The sequence below is a fragment of the Haliotis cracherodii genome, unplaced genomic scaffold (genome assembly GCF_022045235.1).
Source record: "Haliotis cracherodii isolate W230 unplaced genomic scaffold, xgHalCrac1.p SCAF_3, whole genome shotgun sequence".
Classification (NCBI taxonomy): Eukaryota; Metazoa; Mollusca; class Gastropoda; order Lepetellida; family Haliotidae; genus Haliotis; species Haliotis cracherodii.
The window spans coordinates 58,398,292-58,418,662 of NW_027266286.1; the positions used below are offsets into that span (position 1 = coordinate 58,398,292).

The following is a 20,371-nucleotide window of genomic DNA, read 5'->3' on the forward strand; positions in this document are numbered from 1 at the left end:
ATGGCTATGTAAAAGATGTTCGAGTCAGACTCAGTGTGTCGAAGTCGTTAGGACTATAGGTAATGGATGTGTGTCCTTAGTACCAAAAAAACCGATGATGCAGCTAACAATTACCTTTTGTTTGTTTCTCGGCGCGTATCGCAGTGTATGTTTGTTATTTGTGTCTGGTTTGTGGGTAGGGGAAGAGAAATGAAATTTCTTCCGTTTGAATAGAATGAATCAGAATGAAATTGAATTCTCTTCGTGAGCAAACCAGATACAAAGAAGAGTAACTCATGTACAGAGGGCGCTTGTACGGAGTTTATGAGTGACGTCATAGAGCGGGTAGTTGTTCTTCGACTGCGGTCTAGCCATAGAGCAAGAAGCTTTAATTTCAGAAGTTGGAGACGGGGTGTTGCGGAAAAGGCTCTTCGCCAATCATCTTACAGTAAGATACAACGTCACTGTGGCGTCAGAGCAAGGGCGCTATCGGTTGAACCTAGAGGGTTTCGTCGAGGAATACAAAAGTCAATAAATTGTGTTTGGTGTAGACAATTAAAGGTGAGGAGATTTTTGCACTTATACAGCGACGTGTGTGTGTTTGTGTTGCTGCTTGTACTAGTCCGGACTGATACCGATTTATAGTGCTAGCTCACCATGCCGCAGTTTAACATGAATATCCCACTCAGACACAGTATACTGACTCCAAGCCGACCAGTCCTTGTTTTAGCCCCTTAATGCCGAGCGCCAGACAGGGTAACAACAAGTACCATATTTTAACGTCTTTTAGTATGACGCGGCCGGGGATCGAATCCCGGACCTTCCGCTCTCCGGGCGGACGCTCTACCACTAGACCACGACAATTAAAGACCTTCGGCTGGTACTGCAGGGGCCGTACAGTGTGTGTTGTTTGTGTCTGGTTTGTGGGTAGGGGAAGAGAACAAGCATTGTAAATATAGGATATAAACGCAAATGCAAATAGGTTTTTTTACGTTTCGGGATATTTTTGAAGAAAAATATGAAAATAGATGAAAAACATTTTAACTGACTGAACAGACTGCAAGATGTGACGATGTGAGATGTGGCAGGGGTACTATGGGAAGTGGAGAGAGTCGAGCGGCCATCACAGCCGGACCCTTTTTTCGAACTTAAAAGGAAAATCATTCGGTCACGTTTTTCACGTGAAATTATGCCCCTTTGCTTCACCGAATCTTTGAGTGTTGCAGTTCCAACACCGTCATGGCATCTACATACGTAACAAAACATGTATTCTACACCAGCAAGTAGATCGTGGTTCCCTCGGAAAATAGATTCTGGACGCTTGCGTCACATCACGGATTTTTTACTTAACTTTCTGTCAAAAAGTCCCCACTTTTGACCCTCTCGGCATATCCTTAAAGGTACATTATCTAGTATCGGACATAACACGGATGTATGTTAAAAGATTCGTGGCCATATCTAGAACCAAGCCTATCCAGTATTTTTGATCAACTGTAAAATTTGTAGAACATTATCGGAATAAATCTGTGGGCTGCTTGTTGCATTCAATTTCCCGTTCAAGAGGAGACCAAAATGAGTTTGTTGTGTGAAATGACAAGGCCCTTTAAAATTCAGATTTATGTAAGACTTTGATCTAGGTTATCAAGGCAAACGAAAAGCACACACATGTTGTGCCGAGACAGTAGATACCTCCACTCCTGCCGTCGATATAGGTCGCCCAAGTTGAAGGCCACGAATTTATATGGGTCATAAACATATCTCAATGTGCATGTGTTACTGGTGAGTCGATTCCCATAACGTCACTTGGAACCAAGAGCTGTTTGCATTGCACTCACGAGCCACTGGGTTCAATTATATATTATTTAGGGGGGGGGGGGTCTAATATTGGACTTGGTGTAAACATGATGCTGCCTTGTTGTTTATGCGAAAAGTTGTTTGTGGAAAAGGTCTTCAGCAACCTATACTTGCCGTAGAAGGCAACTATGCTTGTCGTGAGAAGCGACTAACGGGATCGGGTGGTCAGACTCGCTGACTTGATTGATACATGTCATCGTATCCAAATTACGTTGATCGGTGCTCATGTCACTCACTGGATTGTCCGTTTCGATATTTTACAGACCGTCGTCATATATCTGGATTATTTCTGAGTGCGGCGTTAAACAACAAACAAACGAATGAAATGTTTTATTACGTTCTTCAGTGAATGCATTGGTCGTTGTGCGTGATTTAAACCTGTTGTCAGTCAGCAGATTGAATATTAATAAGTTCACCTTTGTCAGGTTTGAAGGATGTCTTTGTCTCAGATAATGCATGTCCATATCTCCCCTACCAAGCGACTTGGTTGTTCTCTGTGTTGCTGTCTTAAGACTGAATGTCCCCAGTTACGAAGGATCTAAGTTTACTGATTCTATCACCTCTAGAGAACACCTCGACATTCCCAACAAACAGGCTCCTCTCAAGATCTGGTTTATATTTGGCCGCTGGTGGGTTGCGGCCGTAAGCAACGGCGACCTCCCTCAGATAGTATGAGGCGCTGCCACAGCACAGACCTATGTACTGTACGCCCAACTCCCGCGCTTCTGTAGCAAACTGGCGGATCTCGGCCCGGGTACACTGCAGGGGAGCTAACTCTGTCGGGAACGACTTGCCTCCTGGAAAGAAGAATGACACATGCAATTTTACGGAAATTTACACGAAATGCATGTCAAATGACTCGTTGTTATATATTAAAAGTTTACATCCCGACAGCAATGGTATAGTGATATGGGAGAGGCATATTTCACAAGTTCCAATGAATTAACAACCATTGCAGCCAAAGCACTAACCTGTCACCGGATCTGTGAGGCACTGGAAGCACTTTTGTTGGGGCGTGGTGCGGAAGGTGACAGGTAGTGCAGCTATAGGACCCTGGACAGTCAGAGAAAACAGTGCAGCATTCACAATAGTGTGGTAAGCCCGTTCAAACCCTAAGATATTATCGGTCAGCTAAAATCCTAAATTTAAACAAAAGATAAAAGACTAGACTCTGTTGAAGGACAGTTTGATGTGTTGATCCAGAAGCGGGACAAGAGAGACTTACTCTGACAGGGACCATGACTCACCTTACAGGCCTGTCTGATCTGTTGACTCACGAGAGAGACTGTATCATGGACCATGACTCACCTTACAGGTCTGTCTGATCTGTTGACTCACTAGAGAGAATCTATCATGGACCATGACTTACCTTACAGCTCTGTCGGATCTGTTAATCCACCAGCGAGACTGAACAGTGACAGGGACAAAGACTCACCTTACAGGTCTCTCTGATCAGTTAATCCACCAGAGAGAATCTATCATGGACCATGACTCACCTTACAGCTCTGTCGGATCTCCCTCAGTAGTGGCAACATGGTGGCAGGACCTCTACCACAGTTCAGACCCACGACCGCCGCCCCCTCCTCTTCTAGCCTCCTCATGGCCTGGGGGAAGGGGACGTCGTCTGTGGTTCTGTCCGGCACATACGCCACCATTGTGATCACAGCAGGAAGACCTGCAGTCATAAACAGTATGATACCGCGTGACTCATCTGAGTTTTCGACAAAACATGCCCAAAGGACTTTAATGGTAACTGCTAATATTTCAATGTGATTATGCGTCCGCCAATATGTAACATATATGATAACGTGCCTTTTCCATACTTCCGGATGGCCTCCAGAGCGAGGCTGGCCTCACTACACGAGTCGAATGTCTCCGCAATAAAGTAGTCCGCCCTCCCCTTCACGGCCCACTCTACTTGTTCCTAGGGAAAAGAATACAATGACATGACGTCATTAGCAAAGGAAAAGGTCATATTCTTATAATCAGACATGCCATCGAGGTATCACATACAGTCATCGACAGCATTACCGCAGACAAAACAGATGGGATCTTACGTTCTGTGTGCGTGGTGGGAAGGAGGGGGGAGGGGGTTGATGGCGGGACAGATTATTTTAAAATCACTACAAATTCGATTCTTTGAGACGAGTCGCCAAACCGTTTATGGGACATTCCTTTTATGAACAACACTAATGTCCAATTATCAATGTATTTGACTTAATATCTGAGGACAAAGTATTTTTCCAGCATTGCTAGGAACAGATTAATCGTTTTCAAATAAAACAGACGGTCGGCCCCTCACTCTCAGGGGCCCATGAGGAAGTATTTGCACTAAGACTATCTGACGGTAAGACTAAAATTATGTTAAGCAAAAGGCCGCGGTATTTCTTCCACAAAGAGATCTCAGCTCCAAGACTAGTGTGATTCCAATACTGTAACATAAAATTAAGGTGAAAAATAGTTTATGTTGACTAACCTACTGCCTATGTTGTGTTGTTTGTATTGTTCGTATTGTTCATGGGGAGTTGTTTATATATTCCAGATCTGTATCAAATTTGGGTAAAAAGTTGCATTGACATTGTAATACACTACATACTTTGAATATGGATTTGACCTCTTCCACAGACTCTGAATTTCCCGGGTCATATATTGTTGTGTTGGAAAGGTTTCCCGCCATTAGAGTTCCCGTTTTGTCAGCAACATCTCGCGCGATCTTCAATGCTGCGAGATTTAAGGCTTCAAGTTCATCTTCTCTTCCAATCATTCGCAGCTTTGCTCGGTGGCCGTAATACTGAAGAAGAGAAACTTTCATTCAACAAATTAGATATAGATACAATGTACAGTGTATGGTCGGTGGCCGTGATACTAAAGAAGAGAAACTTTCATTCAACAATTTAGATATAGATACAATGTACAATGTACAATGTATGGTCGGTGGCCGTGATACTGAAGAAGAGAAACTTTCATTCAACAATTTAGATATAGATATAGATACAATGTACAATGTATGGTCGGTGGCCGTGATACTGATGAAGAGAAACTTTCATTCAACAATTTAGATATAGATATAGATACAATGTACAATGTATGGTCGGTGGCCGTGATACTGAAGAAGAGAAACTCTCATTCAACAATTTAGATATAGATACAATGTACAATGTATGGTCGGTGGCCGTGATACTGATGAAGAGAAACTTTCATTCAACAATTTAGATATAGATATAGATACAATGTACAATGTATGGTCGGTGGCCGTGATACTGATGAAGAGAAACTTTCATTCAACAATTTAGATATAGATATAGATACAATGTACAATGTATGGTCGGTGGCCGTGATACTGAAGAAGAGAAACTTTCATTCAACAATTTAGATATAGATACAATGTACAATGTATGGTCGGTGGCCGTGATACTGATGAAGAGAAACTTTCATTTAGCAATTTAGATATAGATACAATATACAATGTATGGTCGGTGGCCGTGATACTGAAGAAGAGAAACTTTCATTCAACAATTTAGATATAGATACAATGTACAATGTATGGTCGGTGGCCGTGATACTGAAGTAGATAGTAATAAACTATAATGAAAACATCCGGCCTGTGGTTCAAGCCAAGGTTAAGGAAACTCAAAAGCAGAAGGTACCCAGGGGACCCTACGCGTATTGAAGTACCTATTAAGTAACACCATGTACTTCGCATCATAAACAGGGAATTAAGGGAAGTAAACAATCTCAAGAACAGAATATACGATGTACGTTGACGGAGACACACAAACACGACTTAGTCAGCAACAAGTATCACCGTAAAGGCCTCCACAACGTCACTTCCGGCATGGACAAATTCTTCATGGAGGTTTCGGACTCTTTCTGGATGATCCATAACCACTTCCGGTGTGAAGACTCCTGATCTGAGGTAACCTCTTCTCTCCAGCTCCCACAAGTATCCCTCCGCACAGATGACGTTCTCGCCATCTCGTAGTCTCTCCACCAAACCTTTCACTTGAAATATGAAAATAATGTAAATGTGACACAAAAGACGACACAAAGGTCGAAAAAGACTGTCTTGTGAGGGATTAACAACATAGCATCACCGCCTACGATATCGACCCCAGGCCTGTTTTGCCCCTGAGGTCGTATGCGTAGAGTTATACTCAACCTCTTCTGAAACCAATATAGTGAAGAAACCCACCCTGTGTGAACCACATAACCGTGTCAACTGTACAAGTTTGTTTGGTTCTGCCCAGCAAAGTGGTCCTTATACACCCACGGGGAGTACAAGGACAAGTTTATAATATGTGTTGAAAGATTTCCCCATTGCCAAAAGGAAATGGTCTTTTGAAGAATCGTGTCTGTTCAAATGTCAATCTTTGAGTAGCAGACAATAGATAAATCATCGGCGGTGGAGTTCCGAATCCATACAAAAGATGACACTACCGTTTTACAAAGCTGCTAATAACACCAGCTGATTTTGTTGCAACCCTTTAATTCATTTAAGGATTGACTGTGTATTTTTTTCTGTTCATTGAGGTATGAATCAAAAAACCGATGTGCAAACTGTATGAATCCTCGCAGTGGATTCTTACAAAAGTTTGCACATCGGTTTTTCATCTGTGCTGAGCTGCGATCCACAGTTGTAGGTTAAACTAAGATTAAACTGTCAGATTTGAAGGGGTAAGCATAAACTCCGAAACGTTGTGCGCCTCATGATGGAGAAGTTGACATCCATGAATTCTCTCTCTTCCAGTAGCTATATATTATTATTAACAGTCCGACGTAGTGGTGCAGTAAAAATGCTGATCTCGGTGAAATCAAACACTCACTGACCCACTCTTTCACTTATCACAATGTGCAGATGTCAGATGTCATTGATATAGTTACCCTAAATGGAAATCTGACATGACCTAGATGCTGATATTGGGTACGGCAATTGCCATAATGCCTGTAAATATCATACCAGCATTTGTGGTACTGTCATTTCAACGTGCATTTCTATAGATCACTGATATACATGGTCCGTTCCTTAAATAGCTGGATTTTTTTAAGTCGACGGTATCTACCCTAGGCCTGCTCTGTCCTTGAGGTCATATACGTACATTTGCACTCTACCCCAGCAACCATTTTTGTGAAAATAAATATGATGAAAAAAACTTGACGTTTATTTATCAATGGGTTTGCTCCAGTGCAGGAAATTAATTTTCATATTTGTATTTCCCCATCATACTCAAGGAGGGTGAGTTTTCAATGAATCTTTATCAGTGAGTGAGTGAGTGAGTGGTTTTACGCCGCTTTTAGCAATATTCCAGCAATATCACGGTGGGTGACACCAGAAATCGGCTTCACACATTGTACTCATGTCGGGAATCGAACCCGGGTCTTTGGCGTGACGAGCGAACGCTTTAACCACCAGGCTACCCGACCACCCCTCTTCACCAGTGAAAACCCAGACCTCCAGACGCACCTGTTAGGAACACCCAGATGTCTGAACCGGTATATGCCTGTCCCCGAAAACATCCCGTGACGTCCACTGCATACTCCGCCCACCCGACTAGTCGATGCCAGACAACATCTATCCGTTCACTTTAACAGGGAAATCATTGGTATATTTGGTAAGTTGGCAGCTGTTCCAGGTATCGTAACAATGAACATAGTAATAGAGTATATTCGGTAGGTATTCGCCCAGATAACCCAAACACAGCATTGCAAAGGTTCAGATCAGTGACTCGATTGTCCACGTCCAAATTATTGTTTAAAATCCCAAGCTCAACTGCGTAAACAGTTTTGACATTTTCTAGTGCTTATCAACCCAGTGTTTGCCTTTTATATCCTTGCTATGCATGCTAGGTGGCGCTCTACTGTAAATACACAACATGCTAGATGGCGCTCTACTGTAAGTACACAACATGCTAGGTGGCGCTCTACTGTTAATACACAACATGCCAGGTGGCGCTCTACTGTTAATACACAACATGCTAGGTGGCGCTCTACTGTTAATAAACAACATGCTAGGTGGCGCTCTACTGTTAATACACAACATGCTAGGTGGCGCTCTACTGTTAATACACAACATGCTAGGTGGCACTCTTCTTTTAATACTCCACATGATGATGATGATGATGATGATGATGATGATGAAAGTATATTTATAACGCGCTACTTTCCATATACAAAATGTATGCTCAAAGCGCCACAATGTCAATTACTGAATTTACAATGTGTACATAGCAGTAGGAGCAACTACGAGCGTATGTCAAGAATTCACACGTCGTAATTCTTTCGGTAAAGGTGTGTAATCAATTTCTGGAAGTAGTCCAGGTTAATTTCTAGCGGCAGTTCATTCTAGAGAATTACCGCGCTGAAGCTAAAACATCTCTTCCGGGGAGAGTAGTACATGTTTGTCAGCAGATCGTAAGGCTCTTATGCCAGGTGGCGCTCTTCTGTTAATAAACCACATGTTAGATGGCACTCTTCTGTTAATACACCACATGCAGGCACTTCTGTTAATACACCAAATGTTAGGTGGCACTCTTCTGTTAATACACCACATGTTAGGTGGCACTCTCTGTTAATACACCACATGCAAGGTGACACTTCTGTTAATACACCACATGCAAGGTGACACTTCTGTTAATACACCACATGCAAGGTGACACTTCTGTTAATACACCACATGCAAGGTGACGCTTCAGTTAATACACCACATGTTAGGTGGCACTATTCTGTTCATACACCACATGCAAGGTGACGCTTCTGTTAATACACCACATGCAAGGTGACACTTCTGTTAATACACCACATGCAAGGTGACTCTTCTGTTAATACACCACATGTTAGGTGACACTTCTGTTAATACACCACATGCAAGGAGACACTTCTCTTAATACACCACATGCAAGGTGACACTTCTGTTAATACACCACATGCAAGGTGACACTTCTGTTAATACAACACATGCAAGGTGTCTCTTCTGTTAATACACCACATGCAAGGTGACTCTTCTGTTACCACAACACATGCAAGGTGACACGTCTGTTACCACACCACATGCAAGGTGACACTTCTGTTAATACACCACATGCAAGGTGACACTTCTGTTAATACACGACATGTTAAGTGTCGCTCTTCTGTTAATACACCACATGTTAGGTGGCGCTCTTCTGTTAATACACCACATGCAAGGTGACACTTCTGTTAATACACGTTACTTACTTACTTATATCGGATATGTTACGTGCGCTTTCCGACTGCAAGAGTATGTCGCACACGGGCCCGCCAGGCCATTTAATGTGTTTCCGAAAGGGGGAAAAGGAAGCGGTGGTGCACCCCAGGAGGGGGGTTCAAGGGCTGCTTATATAGTAATTTTGAGATTTTGAGATTTGGAATGAATGCCAAGAGTTGGTAGGCGGCGAACTAAGGGAGCTGTGCGTGGTTGATGGTTTGTTAGGTTATGTGATTTTGTTTTTATTAGTTTATTTGGGGTTTAAATGCGACTAATTACCCCTGTTTTAATTACGAATATGCCTAAGGCTTTGAATTTTTCTAATTTATTTTGTGGATTTAGGATGTGGAAACCATGTCGAATGCTTTGGAGAAGTCTTAGTCTAGAAAGATGCCTGTAGTATATTGTTTGCTGAGTTGGCCTGTTTTATTGGCCTGCTCTAATCGGGCAAGGTTATCTAGGGTTGAGCGGCCAGGAGTGAAACCGCTTTGGTCTGGATTGATTATGTTGTTTTGTTCTAAATAGTATTGTCGCCTGTTTTTTTGCCATTGATTCCATTACTTTGCATAAGTTAGAAGTTAGGGAAATTGGTCTGTATGAGTTAGCCTGATCAGCTGGTTTGTTTGGTTTGGGGATCCGTATGACCAGAGCTTGCTTCCAAGGTGATGGGACCTGTCCGTTTAGATATGAGGTTATAGAGTTTTAGAAGAGTTTGTAGTGTTTATTTGTTTAATTATCTGGTAGGGAGTGAGGTCTAAGCCTGGGACTGTGCCCTTTTTCCTATTTTTGAGGACGTGGAGTAGTTCTTCCTTTGTGTATGGGAGATTTATTTCTAGGTTATTATCTTTTGGTTCTTAGGTAAATTTGGTTTCTGATTTTAGTTGTTCCTGGAATTTTAGGTTGAAGTTGCTGTTACTACTGACGGCCGAAAAGTGGTTTGCTAGGTTATTTGCTTTTTGAGAGGGGTTGGTTGAATTGTTTATGTTGGGAGTTTTTTATGACGTTTAACGCCCCTAATGGCGTGGATGTTGCGCCAGACCGTTCTGGCGTCCGTGTGGTGATTAATTTCTTCGCAGAACTTTTTTCCATTTTCTTGTTTTAGCTGTTTTGAGGAGGCTCTGTACTTGGCGGTTTAGTTCGTGTGCTATTTTTAGATGTTTGAAGTCACGTTTGGCTTTATTAAATGCGGTTTTGCGTTTACGTCTTGTTTGTTCTATTTCTTCGTTCCACCACGGAACCGTAGGTTTGCCTATTTTAGTTGTGGAAAAGGGGATGGAGCTTTTGGCTGCGTTGATTATATAGTCTGTTAGGTTTTTGCAATATTTTTCGAGGTCGTTACTTTCTATATCCTCTAGATTAGCCTGGTTGCAGATTTCCTGAAATTTGTCCCAGTTAGCTTTGTTATAGGGAAATTTGTCCCAGTTAGCTTTGTTATAGGGAAATTTGTCCCTGTTAGCTTTGTTATAGGGAAATTTGTCCCTGTTAGCTTTGTTATAGGGAAATTTGTCCCAGTTAGCTTTGTTATAGGGAAATTTGGGTTCCTGGTTTTGAGTTAGTGTTGGGATGTTTAAGTCTCCTATAGTTATATATATGGGGAAGTGGTCACTGCCTAGTGGTACTCCGTGTACATCCCATTGAATGCGTTGGGCTAGATCTGGGGTGCATTTAGTTAGGTCGATAGCCGACATTTTGTGGTGGATTTTGTCGTATCTAGTGGGTTGGTTGTTATTTAGAAGTATCAAATCGTTTTCTTCTATCCATTCTGAGATTAGTTTGCCATGTTTATCTAATTTGTCTGCAATACTCCAGGTGGGGTAGTGGGCATTGAAGTCTCCTAGGAAGATTGTTGATTTATTTCCTATTTGGATGAGCGTGTCTAGATCCTCTGATTTAACTTGTTTTTCTGCCTAGTGGTATATATATATATTTATTTTGTTTGTTTTTGGTTGTAATTTGGATGCCATTTGCTTTTTAAGTTTGGTGTGTTTATTTTGATTTCTTTGTAATTTCGTAATACACGGCTTAGTTCTTGGTCTTATACAAGACGCACAGACACAGCGGCCTCCTGCCACATAGGGACCCCAGAGCGCGGAGATGGTGTGGGAATACTCTAGTACAAACCGACTGGAGTGTGTATTGTTGTGATCAGGAATCCTCATTATCACCGCCATGAGCAAAGCGTGCTGTTATTCTTGTGATGAGAAATGCATCGCAGCCTTTGCACATCAGTAACATATTTCAAACTATTTTGGAAAAAGACAACAGAAAACTACCAGATTCAGCGCAACTGAGCAACTGCTCTCAAATCAACGGGATATGTTCACGACAACACAAAACTAACCACTGCCATATGTCCGAACCCTTTTCTTACCATACGTGTTACGAGTACATGCGGAGTGATTGAATTGTCTTGTTTAGTTAAGCAGACCCATCACTCCCCAACGCTATTGCCTTATAACTGAATCCAGCACTATATTCACGAGTTAGTGATAACTGAGATAAATGCACTGATGAATAAATACATACTATGAAAGATAATTGGGTACAATTTCCAACGTAGACCCGTTACACTGGAAACACGCTCAGCGAGAATCCCACATTCGTTCACTTGCCTAATAACAACGTCTCCCCATAACAATAACGATAAGGTCTTACTAGAATAAAAACAGAAATGGTGATGAATTGCACAATAAGCCGTAGTCTGTAATCATCCTACAGGTGTTAACCTAGTTGGGCATTATTGGTTTGTACTGACTTACCTGTCGATGCCATGCTGAGGTACAATCTGTGTCTCTCTCCACCAGACACAACACTCCTTCTGATTCTGTGTGCTGCAACCCCTGTGTGATAATGGTATGTCCCAGGTCACGTGTGTTAGGTGTGTCGTTTTCTGGTCACTGTTTACTCAGTTACACAATCTACAGTTTGATATAATCATCACAGGTGAGGTGAAATGGGGTATAACGTCGCGTCCAAGATTATTGTGTGTGGCTGCTTGTACTTGTCCGGACTGATGTTCCAAAAAACGTAAATGAGATATATTTTTATTAAACGAAAGACCACGGTGCAAAACTAATTCTCATCTGTGCTGAGCTGCGATCCACAGTTGTAGGTTAAACTAAGATTAAACTGTCAGATTTGAAGGGGTAAGCATAAACTCCGAAACGTTGTGCGCCTCATGATGGAGAAGTTGACATCCATAAATTCACTCTCTTACATGTAGCTATATATTATTATTAGCAGTCCGACGTAGTGTTGCAGGAAAAATGCTGATCTCGGTGAAATCAAACACTCACTGACCCACTCTTTCACTTATCACAATGTGCAGGCTAGAGTACAGATATAGTTGCCCTAAATGGAAATTTGACATGACCTAGATGCTGATATTGGGTACGGCAATTGCCGTAATGCCTGTAAATATGATACCAGCATTTGTGGTTCTGTCAATATATTACCTGTCTTTCTATAGATCACTGATATACATGGTCCGTTCCTTAAATAGCTGGATCTTTTAAAGCCGACGTTATCTACCCTAGGCCTGCTCTGCTCTGCCGATGCCATACTGAGGTACAATCTTTTATAGCGACGTGCATGCACGGGTGTGTGCGGCTGGTTGTACTCGTCCGGGCTGATGCCGATTTATAGTGCTAGCACACTGAGATACCATACCGCAGTTTAACATGAATACCCCACTCACTGACTCCGAGCCGACCAGTACTTTTTTAGCCCCCTGAGTGCCGAGCGCTAGACAGGGTAACAACAAATACCGTATGACGCGGCCGGGGATCGAACCCCGGACCTTCCGCTCTCCGTGCGGACGCTCTACCATAAGACCACGGAGGGGGTCTAATTATCATAGAGAATACCTTCCCGAATAACCCGTTGGGATATTCACAATAACAATAAAATTGCAAAACAATAGCTATGTCTGCACTATTACAGAAAGCTCTAAATGTGAACTTACTCTTTGTGGTACGGTAATTGTTCAGTGCAGCCTTCAGAGTCTCTCAATTTAAACAAGCCCCTTCGTTGTAACGGCCGAACTCCTTCCCCGCGAGACTACCCACACCGCCCCCTCGCGCACTCTTTATCTCTTAGACGATGTTGTTCAGTGTCTCAAGTAGAATTATAGAGACAGTGGTGTCTCATTTTTTCTGTACACTCAAGTTTCCAATAATATCGTCGGTAAGTCGGGATATCTGACAGTATGTGTTCTAACGCGACCACATCTGGAGAATATGTTTACGTTCAGCGATCAGACATCAGACAGGCAGAAAGTGGTATGACTGTGCCTGGTTCATTGTGTTCAATAGGCATTGTGATGTGCCAAGTTCTACACACTGATGTAGTTCCTGATCCTACACCACTGGGCCATGACGTGGCAGGTTGTTCCTTTGTTTGTTGTTTAACGCCCCTCTCGGCAATATTCCAGCTTTTTGTCGTCGGTCTGTAAATAATAGTCTGGACCAGACAATCCAGTGATTGACATCATGAGCATCGATCTACGCAACTGGGATACGATGACATGCATCAACCATGTCAGCGACAGCGAGCCTTACGACACGAATGGGTTGTTAAAGACCAATTCTAACCCGGAATCTTCTTGGGACGCGTGGCAGGTGGTGTAGAGGGAAGTGTACATAACACAGTCCTGGCTTCGACCCAAACACTCACTCACTAACTCAACTCTGTTGATACTACTTAACATGAATGAAATTTTAGTTACGTCTACATTTCCTCTGTCAAACAATTCTAAATTAAGAGTGATTGAACAAGGAAGTACAGCGAATATATACTCTTCACAAAAAGAAACGCAATACGGACAATTTGGGCCATAAAAGCAAAATTAGCGGACCAAGAGGTGCAAAATGAAGAGGTTTAATGTGTTATGGTGTCAGTGACAAATTTCCCGGATTAAAATGCAAAGCTTTCGTTCTACTCCGCGCGTCACTATTACGGTATCATCTCGCTCATTGTGACGCAAAATAATATGACGTCACGGTCGTATATAGTAAAGCACCAAATTCCAAACTCTCTGTTCTCCCCAAAATTTAAAATACATTCTCTTTGTAGTTTCTATAGTGCTTTCTGCACGAAATGTATTGCCACACAACCTTTGAATATTGTAGTAATCGCAACTTTGCATTTTGTAACCTATAATTGTAGATATAATTATATAAGTATTCCTACCGACAATGACTGAAAAAAGTACGACTCTATGAACAGCTGACGTCAAACCTCAGTCAGAGGGGGCTTTATTGTGATTTGACAACCTCTGATTGACCAATGACAATCGAGTAATCGGGTGTGGGATAGTGGTGTACAAAGTTGAAAAAAATATGTTAGACAGAGTTGAACTTTGGTTCTGTACTGAGTTGCACAAAGGTCAAGCAAATCCTTTGAGTTTTTTTAGAATCCACATGGTAATAATACCACTTGTTTCACATGTGTTCTGTGAATAAGAAAAAAAAAATTCCTTTAAACGTGGAGTTGGTGGTACATCTGCTCTCTTTGTACGTATTTTTATGGAGCTTTAGAATCCATCACGAAAGAAGAATGGCCATGTCTTCAGGTTTTAGGGTCAAGTCAAAAGTTCCTAGTACTGATGCATGCTTTGGGCAGATGAACATGCTGGGCTTATGTAGGGCATTATTGCAAATGTCATTTTTTTATAAAACTATAATGTGGTGATGCTTACATATTATGGTGATGTTATTTGAGGCCTTGTCAGGGAGAACCAGTGCAAACTTTTCCGACCGACCTTGGATGACAGCTGGCTGGGACAGAATGGACGTATTGCAGTACTGTTTCCTCTGTTTCGGTTTATGGTGCTGTGAACATGTACACATGTTGTAATTAATAGTGTCATAAACAATACAAATATAAACATGTTATGATTAATAGTTGTAACAATAAAAAGGAACAAAAATATTACAATTAATACTGTACTTACAAAATAAATATTAATCATGTTACCATTAATTGTGTGGTAAACAATTCAAACATGAAACATGTTATAATTAATAGTGTCCCACACAGCATTAACAGTATTTTAGTCAATATAACACCTGTTGTCAAATGTGGGAGAAATTCACAAGTACGGGTATTATTCTGCCAAACCAATAAACGTAAAAGGGCCATGTTTCGACCCATGATGTTAGGAGTCAGGCACGACTGAGGGCCCAACTGGCAGAGTGAATGTGGTTTGTACAAAAAAGGAGGTGAATTTGAAAAAAAAACGAGTTATTCCTGCGACATGCTATTTAAAAAAAACAGATTCCTCGTCATAACAGTATTTATATTTATGAAAAGAAACAAAATTCAAGAGAGAATTATTTGTTTAGAAATCTACCAGCTATCCAAATAACGAAGCTGGATTTAGTCAACCACAAACTTATGGGGGAAATGCCTTTTCATCACCGCTCCATTATTTTTCTAGAAAGGAAAGTCAACTTTATTTGTCAATTATAATGTAAAACACAAGAATAGCTTCAATATTGTTGAGTAAGCGTAAATATATAAACTCTCACTAACTTGTAACCTTTATATCACAATGAAATGACAGCATCACAATATTCAAAACATGATTGTAAGTTTATACGTGGAGGCTTTAATCGACAGCCTCACCATCGATAATTGAAATTATGACCTCTATTGGCAAGTCATTTGAGATACTTTGCATTAGAATATATTAGAAACATTCTTATCTGCCCTTGATTTTCCCTGCTCCATGCGGTACATTTTTATGCGAACATAACGTTCCAGTCGCTTATAACAATTGTCACTGTTTGAATAACGTAGATACAGGTGTTCATTCAACCCTTGTGTCGTTCACCAAACTTTTTTCTTTTCAAGTCATCTTCTTATCTTGAATGTTTAGTTTGTTTTACAAGTACTGTCTTTTGCCTAATATACAGAAATACGGTTTTCTAATGGCAAATAAAACGTGTTTCAACGTTGCCAAAACCCTCTATCATATGATATCCCGCCGTCACGTATCAATGTATTTGAGATGGAAATGTATGTCTAGTGTATCATAGACTTGGTGATTTCTTTCGTGCATATGTTAAAGAGATATTTTTAACTTTATGTGAAGAAAGGTATTGCTTCATGTTGTATATGACCCCTGAAGATCCGGGGTAGAATAGGCCTTCAGAAACCCATGCTTCCCCTTAAAGGCGACTATGTTTGTCGTAAGAGGTGACTAAAGGGATCGAGGGACATGCTCGCTGACTTGGTTGATGCATGTCAGTGGATCACATTATATCGATGCTCATGATATCAATCACTGGATTGTCTGGTCCAGACTATTATTTACAGACCGCCGCCATAAGCTTGAAAATTGCCGAGAGCGGCGTTAAACAACAAACAAACAGTACCAGAGTATGTGTACCTTCTGTACTATAGTATGTGTACCATCAGTACTAGAGTCTGTACCGTCAGTACCAGAGTGTGTAATACCTCAGTATGTGTTATGGACTTGCCTTGCTAATGATAACGAAAGTGGGAGCTTATTGTGGGAGCTGTGTTAACAAAGGATCTAAGGGATCCAGTGTCGCAAGGGTCAAAGTTCGCTTTGTGAGGGTGCCTGTGGGCCGTTGCTATCACTGCCCCTGGGAGTGTTCCTGACCCACACACCAAGTGTTGATGCCAGTACTGGAATACACACTGCCACGAGTCATGATGAGTCAACACGTTATCTCGCCATAAGCATGACTTGCACAAATTTACTCTCTCGTACAAACATTACCGTATTCTTTCTACATAATCAATGCAACAATTGGGTAGAGTATTTATTGTAACAGATATTTGAGAATCACAGAAAGGTTACGGTTACTAATCCATCTGTACCTGTTACACTTTTGGCAATCACGAAATAATGGCTTAGGTGACTCTTTCACTGTACCAACATCTAGCCATGCCTCCATCTCAGTGTGCCTCCATCTCAGTGTGCCTCCATCTTATTGTGCCTCCATCTCACTGTGCCTCCATCTCAGTGTGCCTCCATCTTATTGTGCCTCCATCTCACTGTGCCTCCATATCACTGTGCCTGCATCTCATTGTGTCTCCATCTCATTGTGTCTACATCTCATTGTGCCTCCATCTCATTGTGTCTACATCTCATTGTGTCTACATCTCATTGTGTCTACATCTCATTGTGTCTCCATCTCATTGTGCCTCCATCTCATTGTGTCTCCATTTCATTGTGTCTACATCTCATTGTGTCTACATCTCATTGTGCCTCCATGTCACTTTGCCTCCATCTCATTGTGTCTCCTTCTCATTGTGTCTACATCTCATTGTGTCTCCATCTCATTGTGTCTACATCTCATTGTGTCTACATCTCATTGTGTCTCCATCTCATTGTGCCTCCATCTCACTGTGCCTCCATCTCATTGTGCCTCCATCTCACTGTGCCTCCATCTCACTGTGCCTCCATCTCATTGTGCCTCCATCTCATTGTGCCTCCATCTCACTGTGCCTCCATCTCACTGTGCCTCCATCTCATTGTGCCGCCATCTCATTGTGCCGCCATCTCACTTTGCATCCATCTCATTGTGTCTCCATCTCATTGTGTCTCCATCTCATTGTGCCTCCATCTCACTGTGCCTCCATCTCATTGTGCCTCCATCTCACTGTGCCTCCATCTAATTGTGCCTCCATCTCACTGTGCCTCCATCTCATTGTGCCGCCTTCTCATTGTGCCTCCATCTCACTTTGCATCCATCTCATTGTGTCTCCATCTCATTGTGTCTCCATCTCATTGTGTCTAAATCTCATTGTGTCTACATCTCATTGTGTCTACATCTCATTGTGTCTACATCTCATTGTGTCTACATCTCATTGTGTCTCCATCTCATTGTGCCTCCATCTCATTGTGCCTCCATCTCATTGTGCCTCCATCTCACTGTGCCTCCATCTCATTGTGCCGCCATCTCATTGTGCCGCCATCTCACTTTGCATCCATCTCATTGTGTCTCCATCTCATTGTGTCTCCATCTCATTGTGCCTCCATCTCACTGTGCCTCCATCTCATTGTGCCTCCATCTCACTGTGCCTCCATCTAATTGTGCCTCCATCTCACTGTGCCTCCATCTCATTGTGCCGCCTTCTCATTGTGCCTCCATCTCACTTTGCATCCATCTCATTGTGTCTCCATCTCATTGTGTCTCCATCTCATTGTGTCTAAATCTCATTGTGTCTACATCTCATTGTGTCTACATCTCATTGTGTCTACATCTCATTGTGTCTCCATCTCATTGTGTCTACATCTCATTGTGTCTACATCTCATTGTGTCTACATCTCACTGTGCCTCCATCTAATTGTGCCTCCATCTCACTGTGCCTCCATCTCATTGTGCCTCCATCTCACTGTGCCTGCATCTCACTGTGCCTCCATCTCATTGTGCCTCCATCTCATTGTGCCTCCATCTCAGTGTGCCTCCATCTCATTGTGCCTGCATCTCACTGTGCCTCCATCTCATTGTGTCTCCATCTCATTGTGTCTACATCTCATTGTGTCTACATCTCATTGTGTCTCCATCTCATTGTGTCTACATCTCATTGTGCCTCCATCTCATTGTGTCTACATCTCATTGTGTCTACATCTCATTGTGTCTACATCTCATTGTGTCTCCATCTCATTGTGCCTCCATGTCACTTTGCCTCCATCTCATTGTGTCTCCTTCTCATTGTGTCTACATCTCATTGTGTCTCCATCTCATTGTGTCTACATCTCATTGTGTCTACATCTCATTGTGTCTCCATCTCATTGTGCCTCCATCTCACTGTGCCTCCATCTCATTGTGCCTCCATCTCACTGTGCCTCCATCTCATTGTGCCTCCATCTCATTGTGCCTCCATCTAATTGTGCCTCCATCTCACTGTGCCTCCATCTCATTGTGCCGCCATCTCATTGTGCCGCCATCTCACTTTGCATCCATCTCATTGTGTCTCCATCTCATTGTGTCTCCATCTCATTGTGCCTCCATCTCACTGTGCCTCCATCTCATTGTGCCTCAATCTCACTGTGCCTCCATCTAATTGTGCCTCCATCTCACTGTGCCTCCATCTCATTGTGCCGCCTTCTCATTGTGCCTCCATCTCACTTTGCATCCATCTCATTGTGTCTCCATCTCATTGTGTCTCCATCTCATTGTGTCTAAATCTCATTGTGTCTACATCTCATTGTGTCTACATCTCATTGTGTCTCCATCTCATTGTGTCTACATCTCATTGTGTCTACATCTCATTGTGTCTACATCTCACTGTGTCTACATCTTATTGTGCCTCCATCTCATTGTGCCTCCATCTCATTGTGCCTCCATCTCATTGTGCCTGCATCTCACTGTGCCTCCATCTCATTGTGCCTCCATCTCATTGTGCCTGCATCTCAGTGTGCCTCCATCTCAGTGTGCCTCCATCTCATTGTGCCTCCATCTCAGTGTGCCTCCATCTCACTGTGCCTCCATCTCACTGAGCCTGCATCTCACTGTGCCAACATCTCATTGTGCCTCCATCTCATTGTGCCTGCATCTCATTGTGCCTCCATCTCATTGTGCCTCCATCTCACTGTGCCTGCATCTCACTGTGCCTCCATCTCATTGTGCCTCCATCTCATTGTGCCTGCATCTCAGTGTGCCTGCATCTCAGTGTGCCTCCATCTCATTGTGCCTCCATCTCATTGTGCCTCCATCTCATTGTGCCTCCATCTCATTGTGCCTGCATCTCATTGTGCCTGCATCTCACTGTGTCTCCATCTCATTGTGCCTCCATCTCATTGTGCCTCCATCTCATTGTGCCTCCATCTCACTGTGCCTGCATCTCATTGTGCCTCCATCTCATTGTGCCTCAATCTCATTGTGCCTGCATCTCACTGTGCCTCCATCTCATTGTGCCTCCATCTCATTGTGCCTGCATCTCACTGTGCCTCCATCTCATTGTGCCTCCATCTCATTGTGCCTGCATCTCACTGTGCCTCCATCTCATTGTGCCTGCATCTCTCTGTGCCTGCATCTCACTGTGCCTCCATCTCACTGTGCCTTCATCTCACTGTGCCTGCATCTCACTGTGCCTCCATCTCACTGTGACTCCATCTCACTGTGCCTGCATCTCACTGTGCCAACATCTCATTTTCTCCACATCTCATTGTCTCCACATCTCATTCTGCCCACACCTCGTTATGCCTCCATCTCACTGTGTCTACATGATATTTTTACTACAGTCGAATGTGCCACTCGTAGACATACAAGAGATATTTCGCTAGCTTGATCGTTGTATTGTGTTGAGATAATGCACATACCGAATATTACAGAAAAC

General features: G+C 42.5%; 1 protein-coding gene across 1 annotated transcript; it reads right to left on the minus strand.

Moving 5' to 3' along the window:
- Positions 1 to 2,175: 2,175 nt before the first annotated feature.
- On the minus strand, positions 2,176 to 11,896 carry LOC139474414 (betaine--homocysteine S-methyltransferase 1-like). The gene is made up of 7 exons (XM_071257427.1): positions 11,812 to 11,896; positions 5,639 to 5,835; positions 4,430 to 4,624; positions 3,646 to 3,757; positions 3,330 to 3,508; positions 2,805 to 2,886; positions 2,176 to 2,630 (listed from the first exon to the last, which is right to left on the minus strand). The coding sequence occupies exons 1-7, from the start codon at positions 11,822 to 11,824 to the stop codon at positions 2,341 to 2,343; spliced, it is 1,068 nt and encodes a 355-aa protein (XP_071113528.1). The 5' UTR covers positions 11,825 to 11,896; the 3' UTR covers positions 2,176 to 2,340.
- Between the last annotated feature and the right edge of the window lie 8,475 nt (positions 11,897 to 20,371).